General features: G+C 31.0%; 1 protein-coding gene across 1 annotated transcript in view; it reads right to left on the bottom strand.

Moving 5' to 3' along the window:
• Positions 1 to 8207, bottom strand: part of LOC143235632 (ubiquitin conjugation factor E4 A-like) — a 21347-nt gene extending 13140 nt beyond the window's left edge. Inside the window, exon 1 of the mRNA XM_076473863.1 lies at positions 8154 to 8207. Coding sequence (XP_076329978.1) covers positions 8154 to 8207 — 54 coding nt within the window. The remainder of the gene's footprint in view (positions 1 to 8153) is intronic.
• Between the last annotated feature and the right edge of the window lie 17674 nt (positions 8208 to 25881).

Below are 25881 nucleotides of genomic sequence, written 5' to 3'. Positions count from 1 at the left end.
TGTATTAATTCTAGTTGAAGTTTGATAAACACAATTATTTTTGTCTGTCTTATGTTGTATTAATTCTATGTTGTATTAATTCTAGTTGTATTAATTCTAGTTTGATAAACACAATTATTTGTTGTCTGTCTTATGTAGTATTAATTCTAGTTGAAGTTTGATAAACACAATTATTTGTTGTCTGTCTTATGTAGTATTAATTCTAGTTGAAGTTTGATAAACACAATTATTTTTGTCTGTCTTATGTTGTATTAATTCTAGTTGAAGTTTGATAAACACAATTATTTTTTGTCTTATGTTGTATTAATTCTAGTTGAAGTTTGATAAACACAATTATTTTTTGTCTGTCTTATGTTGTATTAATTCTAGTTGAAGTTTGATAAACACAATTATTTTTTGTCTGTCTTATGTAGTATTAATTCTAGTTGAAGTTTGATAAACACAATTATTTGTTGTCTGTCTTATGTTGTATTAATTCTAGTTGAAGTTTGATAAACACAATTATTTTTGTCTGTCTTATGTTGTATTAATTCTAGTTGAAGTTTGATAAACACAATTATTTTTTGTCTGTCCTATGTTGTATTAATTCTAGTTGAAGTTTGATAAACACAATTATTTTTTGTCTGTCTTATATTGTGTTAATTCTAGTTGAAGTTTGATAAACACAATTATTTGTTGTCTTATGTCTTATGTTGTATTAATTCTGGTTGAAGTTTGATAAACACAATTATTTGTTGTCTGTCTTATGTTGTATTAATTCTAGTTGTAGTTTGATAAACACAATTATTTGTTGTCTGTCTTATGTTGTATTAATTCTAGTTGAAGTTTGATAAACACAATTATTTGTTTCTGTCTTATGTTGTATTAATTCTAGTTGAAGTTTGATAAACACAATTATTTGTTGTCTGTCTTATGTTGTATTAATTCTAGTTGAAGTTTGATAAACACAATTATTTTTTTTCTTATGTTGTATTAATTCTAGTTGAAGTTTGATAAACACAATTATTTGTATTAATTCTAGTTGTAGTTTGATAAACACAATTGTCTGTCCTATGTTGTCTGTCTTATGTAGTATTAATTCTAGTTGAAGTTTGATAAACACAATTATTTTTGTCTGTCTTATGTATTAATTTAGTTGAAGTTTTAATTCTAGTTGAAGTTTGATAAACACAATTATTTTTTGTTGTCTGTCCTATGTTGTATTAATTCTAGTTGAAGTTTGATAAACACAATTATTTTTTGTCTGTCTTATGTTGTATTAATTCTAGTTGAAGTTTGATAAACACAATTATTTTTTGTCTGTCTTATGTTGTATTAATTCTAGTTGAAGTTTGATAAACACAATTATTTTTTGTCTGTCTTATGTTGTATTAATTCTAGTTGAAGTTTGATAAACACAATTATTTTTTGTCTGTCTTATGTATTAATTCTAGTTGAAGTTTGATAAACACAATTATTCTGTCTTATGTTGTATTAATTCTAGTTGAAGTTTGATAAAAACAATTATTTGTTGTCAATTAATTCTAGTTGAAGTTTGATAAACACAATTATTTGTTCTTATGTTGTATTAATTCTAGTTGAAGTTTGATAAACACAATTATTTGTTGTCTGTCTTATGTTGTATTAATTCTAGTTGAAGTTTGATAAACACAATTATTTGTTGTCTGTCTTATGTTGTATTAATTCTAGTTGAAGTTTGATAAACACAATTATTTGTTGTCTGTCCTATGTTGTATTAATTCTAGTTGTAGTTTGATAAACACAATTATTTGTTGTTGTCTGTCTTATGTTTGATAAACACAATTAATTCTAGTTGTATTAGTTTGATAAACACAATTATTTGTTGTCTGTCTTATGTTGTATTAATTCTAGTTGAAGTTTGATAAACACAATTATTTGTTGTCTGTCTTATGTTGTATTAATTTTAGTTGAAGTTTGATAAACACAATTATTTTTTGTCTTATGTTGTATTAATTCTGGTTGAAGTTTGATAAACACAATTATTTTTTGTCTGTCTTATGTTGTATTAATTCTAGTTCTAGTTTGATAAACACAATTATTTTTTTGTCTGTCCTATGTAATGTAGTTAATTCTAGTTGTCTTATGTTTGAGTTGAAACACAATTATTTGTTGTCTGTCTTATGTAGTATTAATTCTAGTTGAAGTTTCATAAACACAATTATTTGTTGTCTGTCTTATGTTGTATTAATTCTAGTTGTAGTTTGATAAACACAATTATTTGTCTGTCTTATGTAGTGTTAATTTAGTTGAAGTTTGATAAACACAATTATTTTTTTGTCTGTCTTATGTTGTATTAATTCTAGTTGAAGTTTGATAAACACAATTATTTTTTGTCTGTCTTATGTTGTATTAATTCTAGTTGAAGTTTGATAAACACAATTATTTTTTGTCTGTCTTATGTTGTATTAATTCTAGTTGAAGTTTGATAAACACAATTATTTGTTGTCTGTCTTATGTTGTATTAATTCTAGTTGAAGTTTGATAAACACAATTATTTGTTGTCTGTCTTATGTTGTAGTTTTAATTCTAGTTGAAGTTTGATAAACACAATTATTTTTGTTGTCTTATGTTGTATTAATTCTAGTTGAAGTTTGATAAACACAATTATTTTGTCTGTCTTATGTTGTATTAATTCTAGTTGAAGTTTGATAAACACAATTATTTGTTGTCTGTCTTATATTGTATTAATTCTAGTTGAAGTTTGATAAACACAATTATTTGTTGTCTGTCTTATGTTGTATTAATTCTAGTTGAAGTTTGATAAACACAATTATTTGTTGTCTGTCTTATGTAGTATTAATTCTAGTTGAAGTTTGATAAACACAATTATTTTTTGTCTGTCTTATGTTGTATTAATTCTAGTTGAAGTTTGATAAACACAATTATTTTTTGTCTGTCTTATGTTGTATTAATTCTAGTTGTAGTTTGATAAACACAATTATTTGTTGTCTGTCTTATGTAGTATTAATTCTAGTTGAAGTTTGATAAACACAATTATTTTTTGTCTGTCTTATGTTGTATTAATTCTAGTTGAAGTTTGATAAACACAATTATTTTTTTGTCTTATGTTGTATTAATTCTAGTTGAAGTTTGATAAACACAATTATTTTTTGTCTGTCTTATGTTGTATTAATTCTAGTTGAAGTTTGATAAACACAATTATTTTTGTCTCATGTTGTATTAATTCTAGTTGAAGTTTGACAAACACAATTATTTGTTGTCTGTCCTATGTTGTGTTAATTCTAGTTGTAGTTTGATAAACACAATTATTTGTTGTCTGTCTTATGTAGTATTAATTCTAGTTGAAGTTTGATAAACACAATTATTTTTTGTCTTATGTTGTATTAATTCTGGTTGAAGTTTGATAAACACAATTATTTTTTGTCTTTCTTATATTGTATTAATTCTAGTTGTAGTTTGATAAAGACAATTATTTGTTGTCTCATGTTGTATTAATTCTAGTTCAAGTTTGATAAACACAATTATTTGTTGTCTGTCTTATGTTGTATTAATTCTAGTTGTAGTTTGATAAACACAATTATTTGTTGTCTGTCTTATGTTGTATTAATTCTAGTTGAAGTTTGATAAACACAATTATTTGTTGTCTGTCTTATGTATGTATTAATTCTAGTTGAAGTTTGATAAACACAATTATTTGTTGTCTGTCTTATGTAGTATTAATTCTAGTTGAAGTTTGATAAACACAATTATTTTTTGTCTGTCTTATGTTGTATTAATTCTAGTTGAAGTTTGATAAACACAATTATTTTTTGTCTGTCTTATTTGTTGTCTGTCTTATGTTGTATTAATTCTAGTTGAAGTTTGATAAACACAATTATTTGTTGTCTGTCTTATGTAGTATTAATTCTAGTTGAAGTTTGATAAACACAATTATTTTTGTCTGTCTTATGTTGTATTAATTCTAGTTGAAGTTTGATAAACACAATTATTTGTTGTCTGTCTTATGTTGTATTAATTCTAGTTGAAGTTTGATAAACACAATTATTTTTTGTCTGTCTTATGTTGTATTAATTCTAGTTGAAGTTTGATAAACACAACTATTTTTTGTCTTATGTTGTATTAATTCTAGTTGAAGTTTGATAAACACAATTATTTTTTGTCTGTCTTATGTAGTATTAATTCTAGTTGAAGTTTGATAAACACAATTATTTTTTGTCTTATGTTGTATTAATTCTAGTTGAAGTTTGATAAACACAATTATTTTTTGTCTGTCTTATGTTGTATTAATTCTAGTTGAAGTTTGATAAACACAATTATTTTTGTTGTCTTATGTTGTATTAATTCTAGTTGAAGTTTGATAAACACAATTATTTGTTGTCTGTCTTATGTTGTATTAATTCTAGTTGATAAAGACAATTAGTTTGATAAACACAATTATTTGTTGTCTGTCTTATGTGTATTAATTCTAGTTGAAGTTTGATAAACACAATTATTTTTTGTCTGTCTTATGTAGTATTAATTCTAGTTGAAGTTTGATAAACACAATTATTTGTTGTCTGTCTTATGTTGTATTAATTCTAGTTGAAGTTTGATAAACACAATTATTTTTTGTCTGTCTTATGTTGTATTAATTCTAGTTGAAGTTTGATAAACACAATTATTTTTTGTCTTATGTTGTATTAATTCTGGTTGAAGTTTGATAAACACAATTATTTTTTGTCTGTCTTATGTAGTATTAATTCTAGTTTAAGTTTGATAAACACAATTATTTTTTGTCTCATGTTGTATTAGTTCTAGTTCAAGTTTCACAAACACAATTATTTGTTGTCTGTCCTATGTTGTGTTAATTCTAGTTGTAGTTTGATAAACACAATTATTTGTTGTCTGTCTTATGTAGTATTAATTCTAGTTGAAGTTTGATAAACACAATTATTTTTTCTGTCTTATGTTGTATTAATTCTGGTTGAAGTTTGATAACCACAATTATTTTTTGTCTTTCTTATATTGTATTAATTCTAGTTGTAGTTTGATAAAGACAATTATTTGTTGTCTCATGTTGTATTAATTCTAGTTCAAGTTTGATAAACACAATTATTTGTTGTCTGTCTTATATTGTATTAATTCTAGTTGTAGTTTGATAAACACAATTATTTGTTGTCTGTCTTATGTAGTATTAATTCTAGTTGAAGTTTGATAAACACAATTATTTGTTGTCTGTCTTATGTAGTATTAATTCTAGTTGAAGTTTGATAAACACAATTATTTTTTGTCTGTCTTATGTAGTATTAATTCTAGTTGAAGTTTGATAAACACAATTATTTTTTGTCTTATGTTGTATTAATTCTAGTTGAAGTTTGATAAACAATTATTTGTTGTCTGTCTTATGTAGTATTAATTTAATTTTTTTTGTCTGTCTTATGTTGTATTAATTCTAGTTGAAGTTTGATAAACACAATTATTTTTTGTCTTATGTAGTATTAATTCTAGTTGAAGTTTGATAAACACAATTATTTTTTGTCTTATGTTGTATTAATTCTAGTTGAAGTTTGATAAACACAATTATTTGTTGTCTGTCTTATGTAGTATTAATTCTAGTTGAAGTTTGATAAACACAATTATTTTTTGTCTTATGTTGTATTAATTCTAGTTGAAGTTTGATAAACACAATTATTTTTTGTCTGTCTTATATTGTATTAATTCTAGTTGTTGTTTGATAAACACAATTATTTGTTGTCTGTCTTATGTAGTATTAATTCTAGTTGTAGTTTGCTGTATATTTAAGTCATAATAAATAATTTTGCGTTTTAATTTAGAATTAAAGCAGGCTGTGATGAAAAATTTACAGGGGTGAATAATATTGGAAAATATTTGAAAGTACTGAATTGTATAGCCAGCAAGTTAGTTGGCAGAGTAACTTAGTTGTCTTTTGATAACTTCGTTCGTCTCTCATTTAACAACAAAACTACGTATTACCTGATGTGGTTGTTGCCTCGAGTTTGTGTGTTTTTGAATTTTGCGAAAAGATACACGAGGGCTATCTGTGCCAGCCGTCCCTAATTTAGCAGTGTAAAACTAGAGGGAAGGCAGCTAGTCATCACCAACCACCGTCAACTCTTGGATTACTCTTTTACCAACGAATAGTGGGATTAATCGTAACATTATATCGCCCCCACGGCTGAAACGGCGAGCATGTTTGGTGTGACGGAGATTCTAACCCGCGATCCTCGGATTACGAGTCGAGTGCCTGAGCCACCTGGCCATGCCAGGGCCTACCTCGAATATGAAATTCACTTCTTTACATGGTTTAACGTTTTAGTTCATGCAAATACTAAGCTTGGTGCAGACATTTCGAAATTCTGAATACGTTCTTATGTTTTTGTTAGGTTTTCGTGAAAGTTTAGTTTTATTGTTACCTTTCAGATAAAATATATTTATTTTTATTCCACCTCCACCATACGTATTGCCACCATTTGGAACTATTGATTATACTTGAAATAAATATTTAGGCTTAACCTTCGTGATTTAATTTTTATCATAAACCTTAAACCTAATGGTTTTAGGTTCTTTTGGTATTTAAACCGTAATTTTAGGTTATATGACGTAATTAATAAAATAAATTCTGATACGTATCGATGTATTTGTGATTTTTTTTTCATTACCAAATATTCACTTCAATAAGATAACTTCATGAAACTGGAAAATTAACACTACTTGAACAGCACCTGCTGGAACGTTTTGTATTCAGGTTAGAATGATAAGGTTATTTACTGACGCCTCGGCCTACAACTTTCTAGAATTATCTATTACTATTCCAGACAACTGGGCTACATACATGGCCTTTGGATGTAAACGTAATCTTAACGTGTACATTTATTATATTTAAAATCTACTGCACCTTTTTTTGGTTACGCATTAAAACTTTGTTTGAAAATTAGAAATAAATTAATAAGATATTAACGTCATTCCTATAAAATGACATTTTTTTTGCGGGGAGAAAAAATTTAAAGTTAAGAAATTAAATATTTATTGTAATTTAGGGCTATTTTACAGTTTGTTTGGGAATTTCGCACAAAGCTACTCGAGGGCTATCTGTGCTAGCCGTCCCTAATTTAGCAGTGTAAGACTAGAGGGAAGGCAGCTAGTCATCACCACCCACCGCCAACTCTTGGGCTACTCTTTTACCAACGAATAGTGGGATTGACCGTCACATTATACACCCCCACGGCTGGGAGGGCGAGCATGTTTAGCGCGACGCGGGCGCGAACCCGCGACCCTCGGATTACGAGTCGCACGCCTTACGCGCTAGGCCATGCCGGGCCTTAGGGCTATTCCTAACCGTTACTTATGTAATTTAGGGCTATTCCTAACCGTTACTTATGTAATTTAGGGCTATTACTAACCGTTACTTACGTAATTTAGAACTATTCCTAACCGTTACTTATGTAATTTAGGGCTATTCCTAACCGTTACCTATATAATTTAGGGCTATTCCTAACTGTTACTTATATAATTTAGGGCTATTCCTAACTGTTACTTATATAATTTAGGGCTATTCCTAATCGTTACTCATTGTAGTACAACGGGTGAATGGGGTGTTTAATGAACACAGCTCACTAAATGAAGTGCGAAGGCCCTGTTCTTTTACAAAAACCTAAATACGACTGGTTTAACACATAAGGCAGGTTATTTCATCGTAGTCAGCTTGCATTATCAATTATCGATAAAGCCAATCATTACAATAATAGGTTAAATGTCATTAATTTCAGATTATATATTTCTGGGGCCTCGTGATAAACGTTCTCTGTTTGTGTGTAGGTTTGTCTCCCGAGGAAGGTTAATCGGGTTCTAACAACGTAATAATACCGTGTAACTTTGTGCTCTAGTGTCAAGTAATTCCAGCAGATAGAGAATTCGATAAATCTGAACTGTTAGCATATAGTACGTCACGGAGTAAGTTAACTCACAGGGTTTTCTTTCAACGTCCCGTCTTTGTCCTGTCCCACGAGCTGTGCTTCGTAGTAGTCTCAACTAATTTATAAACGTCGTGCCACATTCATGAGGTGTCTGGTAGGCCACGTTTTGTACAAGTTACAGAATAACTGGAAGGAACATTTGGTAAAACGAGTGTTTTTTCAAAACCTCCACAGTTGAGCGTGTTTTGACAGTTGTACCTGAGGTATGTAAACAGTGGCGCCATTCTGCCCATCACAGCTACCAAAACCCATTCTGCCCATCACAGCTACCAAAACCCAGTTTTCAGCAATGTAGGTTCGCAGCTATTCGGTTGGGCCACTATGAAGCAAGTTTCATAGGACATGACTTTCAATAACCAGAATACACCATTATATCACTAACAACTTTTCTATACCTCCATTTCTGAAATATATGTCTGTTAATGAATTACCCAGTATGTATACATGAATGATGTTGTATTTATTTTCATAATTAAATTTTTCTGCCAGTGAGTTGACTGGGATCACGGTTGAAGCGTGTTGCTTTAAGATTCAAGAAAAATTAAACATGAGCTTTTTAATTCACATGTAAATACATGCACGCTACTACTAAACTTCTTCATCAATTAACCTAAGCCTAACTTCATTCTACCTGCTCACCTGTCTGTTTACAGAGTCAGAAAAGCCTAATGCATTAAGTACTTAACAGATTGAAACACCGACGGAAACCTTGTTGCTTTCTTAATTCATAGCCTTAAAGTGGACCATCTGTACACTGTCCGCCGAAGAGGAGTGAATCCCTGATTTTTAAGTTGTAAGCCTACAGACTTCTCGCTGATTTAAAAAAAGGGACCGACAGAAACGCCTCCTTACTACTAAGTTAGAAATCCTGAAACACACAGTATTATTTACATAGATATTTTTACTAGCTTTACAACTCTAATATCTTGCTTAACGACTCCATAGTCACACAGTCAGAATTGTGTACTTCCGAAAATAAGAAAGCTAATAATCCACCCAGCTTTCCAGTTCATACAGTTAACTTTAATGAAATTCAAAAGGAATCTTCAAACACAGTTTTGAAGGTGGAATATGGAAATTAAATACCGCTGGAACACTTAACTATATTGATTGTAATTACACCTCAAATAACTTTAAAACTTATAACAGTAATTTTTTCTTATTTCACATTCAGAATTTTTCCTAAAGATTTCTTTCTGCGAGCGCACATTTATGTTTTAACCTCATGATTTTTTCAGTAGATGACGCCTAATTGTTCCTTACATATTCAGGTCTTAATAACAAGTTATCCAAAAAATGAAGAACATTCTAGTAAATACAATATTTATTAACTCTGGAAGGAAATTTTGTACTATTAAATACTGTTTTATTTATTTATCAGCTTGAAATTACTTATATAGGTAAATCCCCGTCACACCAAACATGCTCGCCCTTTCAGCCGTTGGGAAGTTATAATGTAACGGTCAATTCCACTATTCGTTGATAAAAGAGTAGTCCAAGAGTTGGCAGTGGATGCTAATGACTAGCTGCTTTCCTTCTAGTTTTACATTGCTAAATTAGGGACTGCTAGCGCAGATAGCCCTCGTGTAGTTTTGCGCGAAATTCAAAACAAAAAACAAACAATATTTAAACACTTTCATTGTCAAACGAACTATATTTCGATCATGTGAATCCAAACATGAGCTAGTCGTTGACTCTTCTACTAAACGTATAATACAATGACTTTGTATTAAGAAACACAGTATTTAGAAATCCATCTTATAATGTAATGTACATTTGATTTCACTGTTCACAGCTTAATAGTTCTGAGAGAACTTTAACGTTCAATTGTAATTTAACCAACGAAGAAACTTTAACAGAATATTATGAACTAGTGCATAAGTGTAATTGAACAACAGAAAAGATTATAATAATTAGTGCTGTACATTGGCGTAGAAATCTAATACAACAAAGGAGTAACACTTCACAAAGTAGAGATCTAATACAACCACGAAGTAACACTTAACAAAGTAGAGATCTAATACAACAAAGGAGTAACACTTAACAAAGTAGAAATCTAATACAACCAAGGAGTAACACTTAACAAAGTAGAGATCTAATACAACAAAGGAGTAACACTTAACAAAGTAGAGATCTAATACAACCAAGGAGTAACACTTAACAAAGTAGAGATCTAATACAACAAAGGAGTAACACATAACAAAGTAGAAATCTAATACAACCAAGGAGTAACACTTAACAAAGTAGAGATCTAATACAACCAAGGGTAACACTTAACAAAGTAGAGATCTAATACAACAAAGGAGTAACACTTAACAAAGTAGAGATCTAATACAACAAAGGGTAACACTTAACAAAGTAGAAATCTAATACAACCAAGGGTAACACTTAACAAAGTAGAGATCTAATACAACCAAGGGTAACACTTAACAAAGTAGAGATCTAATACAACCAAGGAGTAACACTTAACAAAGTAGAGATCTAATACAACAAAGGGTAACACTTAACAAAGTAGAGATCTAATACAACCAAGGAGTAACACTTAACAAAGTAGAGATCTAATACAACCAAGGAGTAACACTTAACAAAGTAGAGATCTAATACAACCAAGGAGTAACACTTAACAAAGTAGAAATCTAATACAACCAAGGAGTAACACTTAACAAAGTAGAGATCTAATACAACAAAGGAGTAACACTTAACAAAGTAGAGATCTAATACAACCAAGGAGTAACACTTAACAAAGTAGAAATCTAATACAACCAAGGAGTAACACTTAACATCTAATACAACCAAGGAGTAACACAAGGAGTTAACAAAGTAGAGATCTAATCAAGGGTAACACAACAAAAGAGATCTAATACAACAAGGGTAACACTTAACAAAGAGATCTAATACAACCAAGGGTAACAAAGTGAGATCTAATACAACAAAGTAACAAAGAGATCTAATACAATCAAGGGTAACACTTAACAAAGGAAATCTAATACAACAAGTAACACTTAACAAAGTAGAAATCTAATACAACCAAGGAGTAACACTTAACAAAGTAGAAATCTAATACAACCAAGGAGTAACACTTAACAAAGTAGAGATCTAATACAACCAAGGAGTAACACTTAACAAAGTAGAGATCTAATACAACAAGGGTAACACTTAACAAAGTAGAAATCTAATACAACAAAGGGTAACACTTAACAAAGTAGAAATCTAATACAACAAAGGAGGGTAACACTTAACAAAGTAGAGATCTAATACAACCAAGGAGTAACACTTAACAAAGTAGAGATCTAATACAACCAAGGGTAACACTTAACAAAGTAGAAATCTAATACAACCAAGGGTAACACTTAACAAAGTAGAGATCTAATACAACCAAGGGTAACACTTAACAAAGTAGAGATCTAATACAACAACACTTAACAAAGTAGAGATCTAATACAACCAAAGTAACACTTAACAAAGTAGAGATCTAATACAACCAAGGAGTAACACTTAACAAAGTAGAAATCTAATACAACCAAGGGTAACACTTAACAAAGTAGAGATCTAATACAACCAAGGAGTAACACTTAACAAAGTAGAGATCTAATACAACCAAGGAGTAACACTTAACAAAGTAGAAATCTAATACAACCAAGGGTAACACTTAACAAAGTAGAGATCTAATACAACCAAGGGTAACACTTAACAAAGTAGAGATCTAATACAACCAAGGGTAACACTTAACAAAGTAGAGATCTAATACAACCAAGGGTAACACTTAACAAAGTAGAAATCTAATACAACAAAGGAGTAACACTTAACAAAGTAGAGATCTAATACAACCAAGGGTAACACTTAACAAAGTAGAAATCTAATACAACCAAGGGTAACACTTAACAAAGTAGAGATCTAATACAACCAAGGGTAACACTTAACAAAGTAGAAATCTAATACAACCAAGGGTAACACTTAACAAAGTAGAAATCTAATACAACAAGGAGTAACACTTAACAAAGTAGAAATCTAATACAACAAGGAGTAACACTTAACAAAGTAGAGATCTAATACAACAAAGGGTAACACTTAACAAAGTAGAAATCTAATACAACCAAGGGTAACACTTAACAAAGTAGAAATCTAATACAACCAAGGAGTAACACTTAACAAAGTAGAGATCTAATACAACCAAGGGTAACACTTAACAAAGTAGAGATCTAATACAACCAAGGGTAACACTTAACAAAGTAGAGATCTAATACAACCAAGGGTAACACTTAACAAAGTAGAGATCTAATACAACCAAGGGTAACACTTAACAAAGTAGAGATCTAATACAACCAAGGGTAACACTTAACAAAGTAGAAATCTAATACAACAAGGGTAAACAAAGTAGAGATCTAATACAACCAAGGAGTAACACTTAACAAAGTAGAAATCTAATACAACCAAGAGTAACACTTAACAAAGTAGATCTAATCTAATACAACCAAAGGAGTAACACTTAACAAAGTAGAAATCTAATACAACAAAGGAGTAACACTTAACAAAGTACAAAGTGAAATCTAATACAACAAAGGGTAACACTTAACAAAGTAGAAATCTAATACAACCAAGGGTAACACTTAACAAAGTAGAAATCTAATACAACAAAAGGTACTTAACAAAGTAGAAATCTAATACAACAAGGGTAACAGTAACAAAGTAGAGATCTAATACAACAAAGGGTAACACTTAACAAAGTAGAGATCTAATACAACCAAGGTAACACTTAACAAGTGAGATCTAATAACAAAAGTAACACTTAACAAAGAGATCTAACCAAGGGTAAGTAGAGATCTAATACAACAAAGGGTAACACTTAACAAAGTAGAGATCTAATACAACCAAGGGTAACACTTAACAAAGTAGAGATCTAATACAACCAAGGGTAACACTTAACAAAGTGAGATCTAATCTAATACAACAAAGGAGATCTAATACAACCAAGGGTAACACTTAACAAAGTGAGAATCTAATACAACCAAGGGTAACACTTAACAAAGTAGAGATCTAATACAACAAGGGTAACACTTAACAAGTGAAATCTAATACAACCAAGGGTAACACTTAACAAAGTGAGATCTAATACAACAAAGGGTAACACTTAACAAAGTGAAATCTAATAACACTTAACAAAGTAGAGATCTAATACAACAAGGGTAACACTTAACAAAGTAGAAATCTAATACAACCAAGGGTAACACTTAACAAAGTAGAGATCTAATACAACCAAGGGTAACACTTAACAAAGTAGAAATCTAATACAACTTAACAAGGGTAACACTTAACAAAGTAGAGATCTAATACAACCAAGGGTAACACTTAACAAAGTAGAAATCTAATACAACCAAGGGTAACACTTAACAAAAAGATCTAATACAACCAAGGGTAACACTTAACAAAGTGAGATCTAATACAACAAAGTAACACTTAACAAGTAGAGATCTAATACAACAAAGGGTAACACTTAACAAAGTAGAAATCTAATACAACCAAGGGTAACACTTAACAAAGTAGAAATCTAATACAACCAAGGGTAACACTTAACAAAGTAGAGATCTAATACAACCAAGGGTAACACTTAACAAAGTAGAGACTAATAACACTTAAGTAGAAATCTAATACAACCAAAGGGTAACACTTAACAAAGTAGAAATCTAATACAACCAAGGGTAACACTTAACAAAGTAGAGATCTAATACAACCAAGGAGTAACACTTAACAAAGTAGAGATCTAATACAACCAAGGGGTAACACTTAACAAAGTAGAGATCTAATACAACCAAGGGTAACACTTAACTTAAAAGTAGAGATCTAATACAACCAAGGAGTAACACTTAACAAAGTAGAGATCTAATACAACCAAGGAGTAACACTTAACAAAGTAGAGATCTAATACAACAAAGGGTAACACTTAACAAAGTAGAAATCTAATACAACAAGGGTAACACTTAACAAAAGTAGAAATCTAATACAACAAAGGGTAACACTTAACAAAGTGAGAGATCTAATACAACCAAGGGTAACACTTAACAAAGTAGAAATCTAATACAACCAAGGGTAACACTTAACAAAGTAGAGATCTAATACAACCAAGGGTAACACTTAACAAAGTAGAGATCTAATACAACCAAGGGTAACACTTAACAAAGTAGAGATCTAATACAACCAAGGGTAACACTTAACAAAGTAGAAATCTAATACAACAAAGGTAACACTTAACAAAGTAACACTTAACAAGGGTAACACTTAACAAAGTAGAGATCTAATACAACCAAGGGTAACACTTAACAAAGTAGAGATCTAATACAACCAAGGGTAACACTTAACAAAGTAGAGATCTAATACAACCAAGGGTAACACTTAACAAAGTAGAGATCTAATACAACAAGGGTAACACTTAACAAAGTGAGATCTAATACAACCAAGGGTAACACTTAACAAAGTAGAAATCTAATACAACCAAGGGTAACACTTAACAAAGTAGAAATCTAATACAACCAAGGGTAACACTTAACAAAGTAGAGATCTAATACAACAAAGGGTAACACTTAACAAGTAGAGATCTAATACAACAAAGGGTAACACTTAACAAAGTAGAAATCTAATACAACCAAGGGTAACTTAACAAAGTAGAGAAATCTAATACAACCAAGGGTAACACTTAACAAAGTGAGATCTAATACAACCAAGGGTAACACTTAACAAAGTAGAAATCTAATACAACCAAGGGTAACACTTAACAAAGTAGAGATCTAATACAACCAAGGGTAACACTTAACAAAGTGAAATCTAATACAACCAAGGGTAACACTTAACAAAGTGAAATCTAATACAACCAAGGGTAACTTAACAAGTAGAAATCTAATACAACCAAGGGTAACAAAGTAGAAATCTAATACAACCAAGGGTAACACTTAACAAAGTAGAGATCTAATACAACCAAGGGTAACACTTAACAAAGTAGAAATCTAATACAACCAAGGGTAACACTTAACAAGTGAAATCTAATACAACCAAGGGTAACACTTAACAAAGTAGAAATCTAATACAACCAAGGGTAACACTTAACAAGTAGAGATCTAATACAACCAAGGGTAACACTTAACAAAGTAGAGATCTAATACAACCAAGGGTAACACTTAACAAAGTGAGATCTAATACAACCAAGGGTAACACTTAACAAAGTAGAGATCTAATACAACCAAGGGTAACACTTAACAAAGTAGAGATCTAATACAACCAAGGGTAACACTTAACAAAGTAGAGATCTAATACAACCAAGGGTAACACTTAACAAAGTAGAGATCTAATACAACCAAGGGTAACACTTAACAAAAGTAGAGATCTAATACAACCAAAGGGTAACACTTAACAAAGTAGAAATCTAATACAACCAAGGGTAACACTTAACAAAGTAGAATCTAATACAACCAAGGGTAACACTTAACAAAGTAGAGATCTAATACAACAAAGGGTAACACTTAACAAAGTAGAAATCTAATACAACCAAGGGTAACACTTAACAAAGTAGAGATCTAATACAACCAAGGGTAACACTTAACAAAGTAGAGATCTAATACAACAAAGGGTAACACTTAACAAAGTAGAAATCTAATACAACAAAGGAGTAACACTTAACAAAGTAGAGATCTAATACAACCAAGTAACACTTAACAAAAGTAACAAAGTAGAAATCTAATACAACAAGGGTAACACTTAACAAAGTAGAGATCTAATACAACCAAGGGTAACACTTAACAAAGTAGAAATCTAATACAACCAAGGGTAACACTTAACAAAGTAGAGATCTAATACAACCAAGGGTAACACTTAACAAAGTAGAGATCTAATACAACCAAGGGTAACACTTAACAAAGTAGAAATCTAATACAACCAAGGGTAACACTTAACAAGTAGAGATCTAATACAACCAAGGGTAACACTTAACAAGTAGAGATCTAATACAACAAGGGTAACACTTAACAAAGTAGAGATCTAATACAACCAAGGGTAACACTTAACAAAGTAGAGATCTAATACAACCAAGAGTAACACTTAACAAAGTAGAGATCTAATACAACCAAGGGTAACACTTAACAAAGTAGAGAATCTAATACAACAAAGGGTAACACTTAACAAAGTAGAGATCTAATACAACCAAGGGTAACACTTAACAAGTGAGATCTAATACAACCAAGGGTAACACTTAACAAAGTAGAAATCTAATACAACAAGGGTAACACTTAACAAAGTAGAGATCTAATACAACAAAGGGTAACACTTAACAAAGTAGAAATCTAATACAACAAGGGTAACACTTAACAAAGTAGAGATCTAATACAACAAGGGTAACACTTAACAAAGTAGAAATCTAATACAACAAGGGTAACACTTAACAAAGTAGAGATCTAATACAACAAAGGGTAACACTTAACAAAGTAGAGATCTAATACAACCAAGGAGTAACACTTAACAAAGTAGAAATCTAATACAACCAAGGGTAACACTTAACAAAGTAGAGATCTAATACAACCAAGGGTAACACTTAACAAGTAGAGATCTAATACAACCAAGGGTAACACTTAACAAAGTGAAATCTAATACAACCAAGGGTAACACTTAACAAAGTAGAAATCTAATACAACCAAGGGTAACACTTAACAAAGTAGAGATCTAATACAACCAAGGGTAACACTTAACAAGTAGAGATCTAATACAACAAGGGTAACACTTAACAAAGTAGAGATCTAATACAACCAAGGGTAACACTTAACAAAGTAGAGATCTAATACAACCAAGAGTAACACTTAACAAAGTAGAGATCTAATACAACAAAGGGTAACACTTAACAAGTGAGATCTAATACAACCAAGGGTAACACTTAACAAGTAGAAATCTAATACAACCAAGAGTAACACTTAACAAAGTAGAAATCTAATACAACCAAGGGTAACACTTAACAAAGTAGAGATCTAATACAACCAAGAGTAACACTTAACAAAGTAGAGATCTAATACAACCAAGGGTAACACTTAACAAAGTAGAGATCTAATACAACCAAGGGTAACACTTAACAAAGTAGAAATCTAATACAACCAAGGGTAACACTTAACAAAGTAGAGATCTAATACAACAAAGGGTAACACTTAACAAAGTAGAAATCTAATACAACCAAGGGTAACACTTAACAAAGTAGAAATCTAATACAACAAAGGGTAACACTTAACAAAGTAGAGATCTAATACAACCAAGGGTAACACTTAACAAAGTAGAAATCTAATACAACCAAGGGTAACACTTAACAAAGTAGAAATCTAATACAACCAAGGGTAACACTTAACAAAGTAGAGATCTAATACAACCAAGGGTAACACTTAACAAAGTAGAGATCTAATACAACCAAGGAGTAACACTTAACAAAGTAGAAATCTAATACAACCAAGGGTAACACTTAACAAAGTAGAGATCTAATACAACCAAGGGTAACACTTAACAAAGTAGAGATCTAATACAACCAAGGGTAACACTTAACAAAGTAGAGATCTAATACAACCAAGGGTAACACTTAACAAAGTGAGAGATCTAATACAACCACGAAGTAACACTTAACAAGTAGAGATCTAATACAACCAAGGGTAACACTTAACAAAGTAGAAATCTAATACAACAAAGGGTAACACTTAACAAAGTAGAGATCTAATACAACCAAGGGTAACACTTAACAAAGTGAGATCTAATACAACCAAGGGTAACACTTAACAAAGTAGAAATCTAATACAACAAAGGGTAACACTTAACAAAGTAGAGATCTAATACAACAAAGGGTAACACTTAACAAAGTAGAAATCTAATACAACCAAGGGTAACACTTAACAAAGTAGAAATCTAATACAACAAAGGGTAACACTTAACAAAGTAGAGATCTAATACAACAAAGGGTAACACTTAACAAAGTAGAAATCTAATACAACAAAGGGTAACACTTAACAAAGTAGAGATCTAATACAACAAAGGGTAACACTTAACAAAGTAGAAATCTAATACAACAAAGGGTAACACTTAACAAAGTAGAGATCTAATACAACCAAGGGTAACACTTAACAAGTGAAATCTAATACAACCAAGGGTAACACTTAACAAAGTAGAGATCTAATACAACCAAGGGTAACACTTAACAAAGTGAGATCTAATACAACCAAGGGTAACACTTAACAAAGTAGAGATCTAATACAACAAAGGGTAACACTTAACAAAGTGAAATCTAATACAACAAAGGGTAACACTTAACAAGTAGAGATCTAATACAACAAAGGGTAACACTTAACAAAGTAGAAATCTAATACAACAAAGGGTAACACTTAACAAAGTAGAGATCTAATACAACAAAGGGTAACACTTAACAAAGTAGAAATCTAATACAACAAAGGGTAACACTTAACAAAGTAGAGATCTAATACAACCAAGGGTAACACTTAACAAAGTAGAAATCTAATACAACCAAGGGTAACACTTAACAAGTAGAGATCTAATACAACCAAGGGTAACACTTAACAAAGTAGAAATCTAATACAACAAGGGTAACACTTAACAAAGTAGAGATCTAATACAACCAAGGGTAACACTTAACAAAGTAGAAATCTAATACAACCAAGGGTAACACTTAACAAAGTGAGATCTAATACAACCAAGGGTAACACTTAACAAAGTAGAGATCTAATACAACAAAGGGTAACACTTAACAAAGTGAGATCTAATACAACAAAGGGTAACACTTAACAAAGTAGAAATCTAATACAACAAGGGTAACACTTAACAAAGTAGATCTAATACAACCAAGGGTAACACTTAACAAAGTAGAAATCTAATACAACAAGGGTAACACTTAACAAAGTAGAAATCTAATACAACCAAGGGTAACACTTAACAAAGTAGAGATCTAATACAACCAAGAGTAACACTTAACAAAGTAGAAATCTAATACAACAAAGGGTAACACTTAACAAAGTAGAGATCTAATACAACCAAGGGTAACACTTAACAAGTAGAAATCTAATACAACCAAGGGTAACACTTAACAAAGTAGAAATCTAATACAACCAAGGGTAACACTTAACAAAGTAGAGATCTAATACAACCAAGGGTAACACTTAACAAAGTAGAGATCTAATACAACCAAGGGTAACACTTAACAAAGTGAGATCTAATACAACCAAGGGTAACACTTAACAAGTAGAGATCTAATACAACCAAGTAACACTTAACAAAGTAGAGATCTAATACAACCAAGGGTAACACTTAACAAAGTAGAAATCTAATACAACAAGGGTAACACTTAACAAAGTAGAGATCTAATACAACCAAGGGTAACACTTAACAAAGTAGAGATCTAATACAACCAAGGGTAACACTTAACAAAGTGAAATCTAATACAACAAGGGTAACACTTAACAAGTAGAGATCTAATACAACAAAGGGTAACACTTAACAAAGTGAGAAATCTAATACAACAAAGGGTAACACTTAACAAAGTGAGATCTAATACAACAAAGGGTAACACTTAACAAAGTAGAAATCTAATACAACAAGGGTAACACTTAACAAAGTAGAGATCTAATACAACAAAGGGTAACACTTAACAAAGTAGAGATCTAATACAACCAAGGGTAACACTTAACAAAGTAGAAATCTAATACAACCAAGGAGTAACACTTAACAAAGTAGAGATCTAATACAACCAAGGGTAACACTTAACAAAGTAGAGATCTAATACAACAAAGGGTAACACTTAACAAAGTAGAAATCTAATACAACCAAGGGTAACACTTAACAAAGTAGAAATCTAATACAACCAAGGGTAACACTTAACAAAGTAGAGATCTAATACAACCAAGGGTAACACTTAACAAAGTAGAGATCTAATACAACAAGGGTAACACTTAACAAAGTAGAGATCTAATACAACCAAGGGTAACACTTAACAAAGTGAGATCTAATACAACCAAGGAGTAACACTTAACAAAGTAGAGATCTAATACAACAAAGGGTAACACTTAACAAAGTAGAGATCTAATACAACCAAGGGTAACACTTAACAAAGTAGAAATCTAATACAACCAAGGAGTAACACTTAACAAAGTAGAAATCTAATACAACCAAGGGTAACACTTAACAAAGTAGAGATCTAATACAACCAAGGAGTAACACTTAACAAAGTAGAGATCTAATACAACCAAGGGTAACACTTAACAAAGTAGAGATCTAATACAACCAAGGGTAACACTTAACAAAGTAGAAATCTAATACAACCAAGGGTAACACTTAACAAAGTAGAGATCTAATACAACAAGGGTAACACTTAACAAAGTGAAATCTAATACAACCAAGGGTAACACTTAACACAGTAGAAATCTAATACAACAAGGGTAACACTTAACAAAGTGAGATCTAATACAACCAAGGGTAACACTTAACAAAGTAGAAATCTAATACAACCAAGGGTAACACTTAACAAAGTAGAAATCTAATACAACCAAGGGTAACACTTAACAAAGTAGAGATCTAATACAACCAAGGGTAACACTTAACAAAGTAGAGATCTAATACAACCAAGGGTAACACTTAACAAGTAGAAATCTAATACAACCAAGGGTAACACTTAACAAAGTGAGATCTAATACAACCAAGGGTAACACTTAACAAAGTAGAGATCTAATACAACCAAGGGTAACACTTAACAAAGTAGAGATCTAATACAACCAAGGGTAACACTTAACAAAGTAGAGATCTAATACAACCAAGGGTAACACTTAACAAAGTAGAGATCTAATACAACCAAGGGTAACACTTAACAAAGTGAAATCTAATACAACCAAGGGTAACACTTAACAAAGTAGAGATCTAATACAACCAAGGGTAACACTTAACAAAGTAGAGATCTAATACAACCAAGGGTAACACTTAACAAAGTAGAAATCTAATACAACAAAGGGTAACACTTAACAAAGTAGAGATCTAATACAACAAAGGGTAACACTTAACAAAGTAGAAATCTAATACAACCAAGGGTAACACTTAACAAAGTAGAAATCTAATACAACAAAGGGTAACACTTAACAAAGTAGAGATCTAATACAACAAAGGGTAACACTTAACAAAGTAGAAATCTAATACAACAAGGGTAACACTTAACAAAGTAGAGATCTAATACAACAAAGGGTAACACTTAACAAAGTAGAAATCTAATACAACAAAGGGTAACACTTAACAAAGTAGAGATCTAATACAACCAAGGGTAACACTTAACAAAGTAGAAATCTAATACAACCAAGGGTAACACTTAACAAAGTGAGATCTAATACAACCAAGGGTAACACTTAACAAAGTAGAGATCTAATACAACCAAGGGTAACACTTAACAAAGTAGAGATCTAATACAACAAAGGGTAACACTTAACAAAGTAGAAATCTAATACAACAAAGGGTAACACTTAACAAAGTAGAGATCTAATACAACAAGGGTAACACTTAACAAAGTAGAAATCTAATACAACAAAGGGTAACACTTAACAAAGTAGAGATCTAATACAACAAAGGGTAACACTTAACAAAGTAGAAATCTAATACAACAAGGGTAACACTTAACAAAGTAGAGATCTAATACAACCAAGGGTAACACTTAACAAAGTGAAATCTAATACAACCAAGGGTAACACTTAACAAAGTAGAGATCTAATACAACCAAGGGTAACACTTAACAAAGTAGAGATCTAATACAACAAAGGAGTAACACTTAACAAAGTAGAGATCTAATACAACCAAGGGTAACACTTAACAAAGTAGAGATCTAATACAACCAAGAGTAACACTTAACAAAGTAGAGATCTAATACAACCACGAGTAACACTTAACAAAGTAGAGATCTAATACAACAAAGGGTAACACTTAACAAAGTAGAGATCTAATACAACAAAGGGTAACACTTAACAAAGTAGAGATCTAATACAACCAAGGGTAACACTTAACAAAGTAGAAATCTAATACAACCAAGGAGTAACACTTAACAAAGTAGAGATCTAATACAACCAAGGGTAACACTTAACAAAGTAGAGATCTAATACAACAAGGGTAACACTTAACAAAGTAGAAATCTAATACAACCAAGGGTAACACTTAACAAAGTAGAAATCTAATACAACCAAGGGTAACACTTAACAAAGTAGAGATCTAATACAACCAAGGGTAACACTTAACAAAGTAGAGATCTAATACAACCAAGGGTAACACTTAACAAAGTAGAGATCTAATACAACCAAGGGTAACACTTAACAAAGTAGAGATCTAATACAACAAAGGGTAACACTTAACAAAGTAGAGATCTAATACAACCAAGGGTAACACTTAACAAAGTAGAGATCTAATACAACCAAGAGTAACACTTAACAAAGTAGAGATCTAATACAACAAGGGTAACACTTAACAAAGTAGAGATCTAATACAACCAAGGGTAACACTTAACAAAGTAGAAATCTAATACAACCAAGAAGTAACACTTAACAAAGTAGAAATCTAATACAACCAAGGGTAACATTTAACAAAGTAGAGATCTAATACAACCAAGAAGTAACACTTAACAAAGTAGAGATCTAATACAACCAAGGGTAACACTTAACAAAGTAGAGATCTAATACAACCAAGGGTAACACTTAACAAAGTAGAAATCTAATACAACCAAGGAGTAACACTTAACAAAGTAGAGATCTAATACAACCAAGGGTAACACTTAACAAAGTAGAAATCTAATACAACCAAGGGTAACACTTAACAAAGTAGAAATCTAATACAACCAAGGGTAACACTTAACAAAGTAGAAATCTAATACAACCAAGGGTAACACTTAACAAAGTAGAAATCTAATACAACCAAGGGTAACACTTAACAAAGTAGAGATCTAATACAACAAAGGGTAACACTTAACAAAGTAGAGATCTAATACAACCAAGGGTAACACTTCACAAAGTAGAAATCTAATACAACCAAGGGTAACAATTAACACAGTAGAAATCTAATACAACCAAGGGTAACACTTAACAAAGTAGAGATCTAATACAACCAAGGAGTAACACTTAACAAAGTAGAGATCTAATACAACAAGGGTAACACATAACAAAGTAGAAATCTAATACAACCAAGGGTAACACTTAACAAAGTAGAGATCTAATACAACCAAGGGTAACACTTAACAAAGTAGAGATCTAATACAACCAAGGGTAACACTTAACAAAGTAGAGATCTAATACAACAAAGGGTAACACTTAACAAAGTAGAAATCTAATACAACCAAGGGTAACACTTAACAAAATAGAGATCTAATACAACCAAGGGTAACACTTAACAAAGTAGAGATCTAATACAACCAAGGAGTAACACTTAACAAAGTAGAGATCTAATACAACAAAGGGTAACACTTAACAAAGTAGAAATCTAATACAACCAAGGGTAACACTTAACAAAGTAGAGATCTAATACAACCAAGGGTAACACTTAACAAAGTAGAGATCTAATACAACCAAGGGTAACACTTAACAAAGTAGAGATCTAATACAACAAAGGGTAACACTTAACAAAGTAGAGATCTAATACAACCAAGGGTAACACTTAACAAAGTAGAGATCTAATACAACCACGAGTAACACTTAACAAAGTAGAGATCTAATACAACAAGGGTAACACATAACAAAGTAGAAATCTAATACAACCAAGGGTAACACTTAACAAAGTAGAGATCTAATACAACCAAGGAGTAACACTTAACAAAGTAGAGATCTAATACAACCAAGGAGTAACACTTAACAAAGTAGAGATCTAATACAACAAAGGGTAACACATAACAAAGTAGAAATCTAATACAACCAAGGGTAACACTTAACAAAGTAGAGATCTAATACAACCAAGGGTAACACTTAACAAAGTGAGATCTAATACAACCAAGGGTAACACTTAACAAAGTAGAGATCTAATACAACAAAGGGTAACACATAACAAAGTAGAAATCTAATACAACCAAGGGTAACACTTAACAAAGTAGAGATCTAATACAACCAAGGGTAACACTTAACAAAGTAGAGATCTAATACAACCAAGAAGTAACACTTAACAAAGTAGAGATCTAATACAACAAAGGGTAACACATAACAAAGTAGAAATCTAATACAACCAAGGGTAACACTTAACAAAGTAGAGATCTAATACAACCAAGGGGTAACACTTAACAAAGTAGAGATCTAATACAACCAAGGGTAACACTTAACAAAGTAGAGATCTAATACAACAAAGGGTAACACTTAACAAAGTAGAGATCTAATACAACCAAGGGTAACACTTAACAAAGTAGAGATCTAATACAACCACGAAGTAACACTTAACAAAGTAGAGATCTAATACAACAAGGGTAACACATAACAAAGTAGAAATCTAATACAACCAAGGGTAACACTTAACAAAGTAGAGATCTAATACAACCAAGGAGTAACACTTAACAAAGTAGAGATCTAATACAACCAAGAAGTAACACTTAACAAAGTAGAGATCTAATACAACAAGGGGTAACACATAACAAAGTAGAAATCTAATACAACCAAGGGTAACACTTAACAAAGTAGAGATCTAATACAACCAAGGGTAACACTTAACAAAGTAGAGATCTAATACAACCAAGGGTAACACTTAACAAAGTAGAGATCTAATACAACAAAGGGTAACACTTAACAAAGTAGAGATCAAATACAACCAAGGGTAACACTTAACAAAGTAGAGATCTAATACAACAAAGGGTAACACTTAACAAAATAGAGATCTAATACAACCAAGGGTAACACTTAACAAAGTAGAAATCTAATACAACAAAGTAACACTTAACAAAGTAGAAATCTAATACAACCAAGGGTAACACTTAACAAATAGAAATCTAATACAACCAAGGGTAACACTTAACAAAGTAGAAATCTAATACAACCAAGGGTAACACTTAACAAAGTAGAGATCTAATACAACCACGAAGTAACACTTAACAAAGTAGAAATCTAATACAACAAAGGGTAACACTTAACAAAGTAGAAATCTAATACAACAAAGGGTAACACTTAACAAAGTAGAAATCTAATACAACCAAGGGTAACACTTAACAAAGTAGAGATCTAATACAACAAAGGGTAACACTTAACAAAGTAGAGATCTAATACAACAAGGGTAACACTTAACAAAGTAGAAATCTAATACAACCAAGGGTAACACTTAACAAAGTAGAGATCTAATACAACAAGGGTAACACTTAACAAAGTAGAGATCTAATACAACCAAGGGTAACACTTAACAAAGTAGAAATCTAATACAACAAAAAGTAACACTTAACAAAGTAGAGATCTAATACAACCAAGGGTAACACTTAACAAAGTAGAAATCTAATACAACCAAGGGTAACACTTAACAAAGTAGAAATCTAATACAACCAAGAGTAACACTTAACAAAGTAGAAATCTAATACAACCAAGGGTAACACTTAACAAAGTAGAAATCTAATACAACCAAGGGTAACAATTAACAAAGTAGAGATCTAATACAACCAAGGGTAACACTTAACAAAGTAGAGATCTAATACAACCAAGGGTAACACTTAACAAAGTAGAGATCTAATACAACAAAGGGTAACACTTAACAAAGTAGAGATCTAATACAACCAAGGGTAACACTTAACAAAGTAGAAATCTAATACAACAAAGAGTAACACTTAACAAAGTAGAGATCTAATACAACCAAGGGTAACACTTAACAAAGTAGAAATCTAATACAACCAAGGGTAACACTTAACAAAGTAGAAATCTAATACAACCAAGGGTAACACTTA

This window comes from Tachypleus tridentatus, chromosome 12 (genome assembly GCF_004210375.1).
Source record: "Tachypleus tridentatus isolate NWPU-2018 chromosome 12, ASM421037v1, whole genome shotgun sequence".
NCBI classification, from domain to species: Eukaryota; Metazoa; Arthropoda; class Merostomata; order Xiphosura; family Limulidae; genus Tachypleus; species Tachypleus tridentatus.
This window is presented reverse-complemented; position numbering and strand designations above follow the sequence as displayed.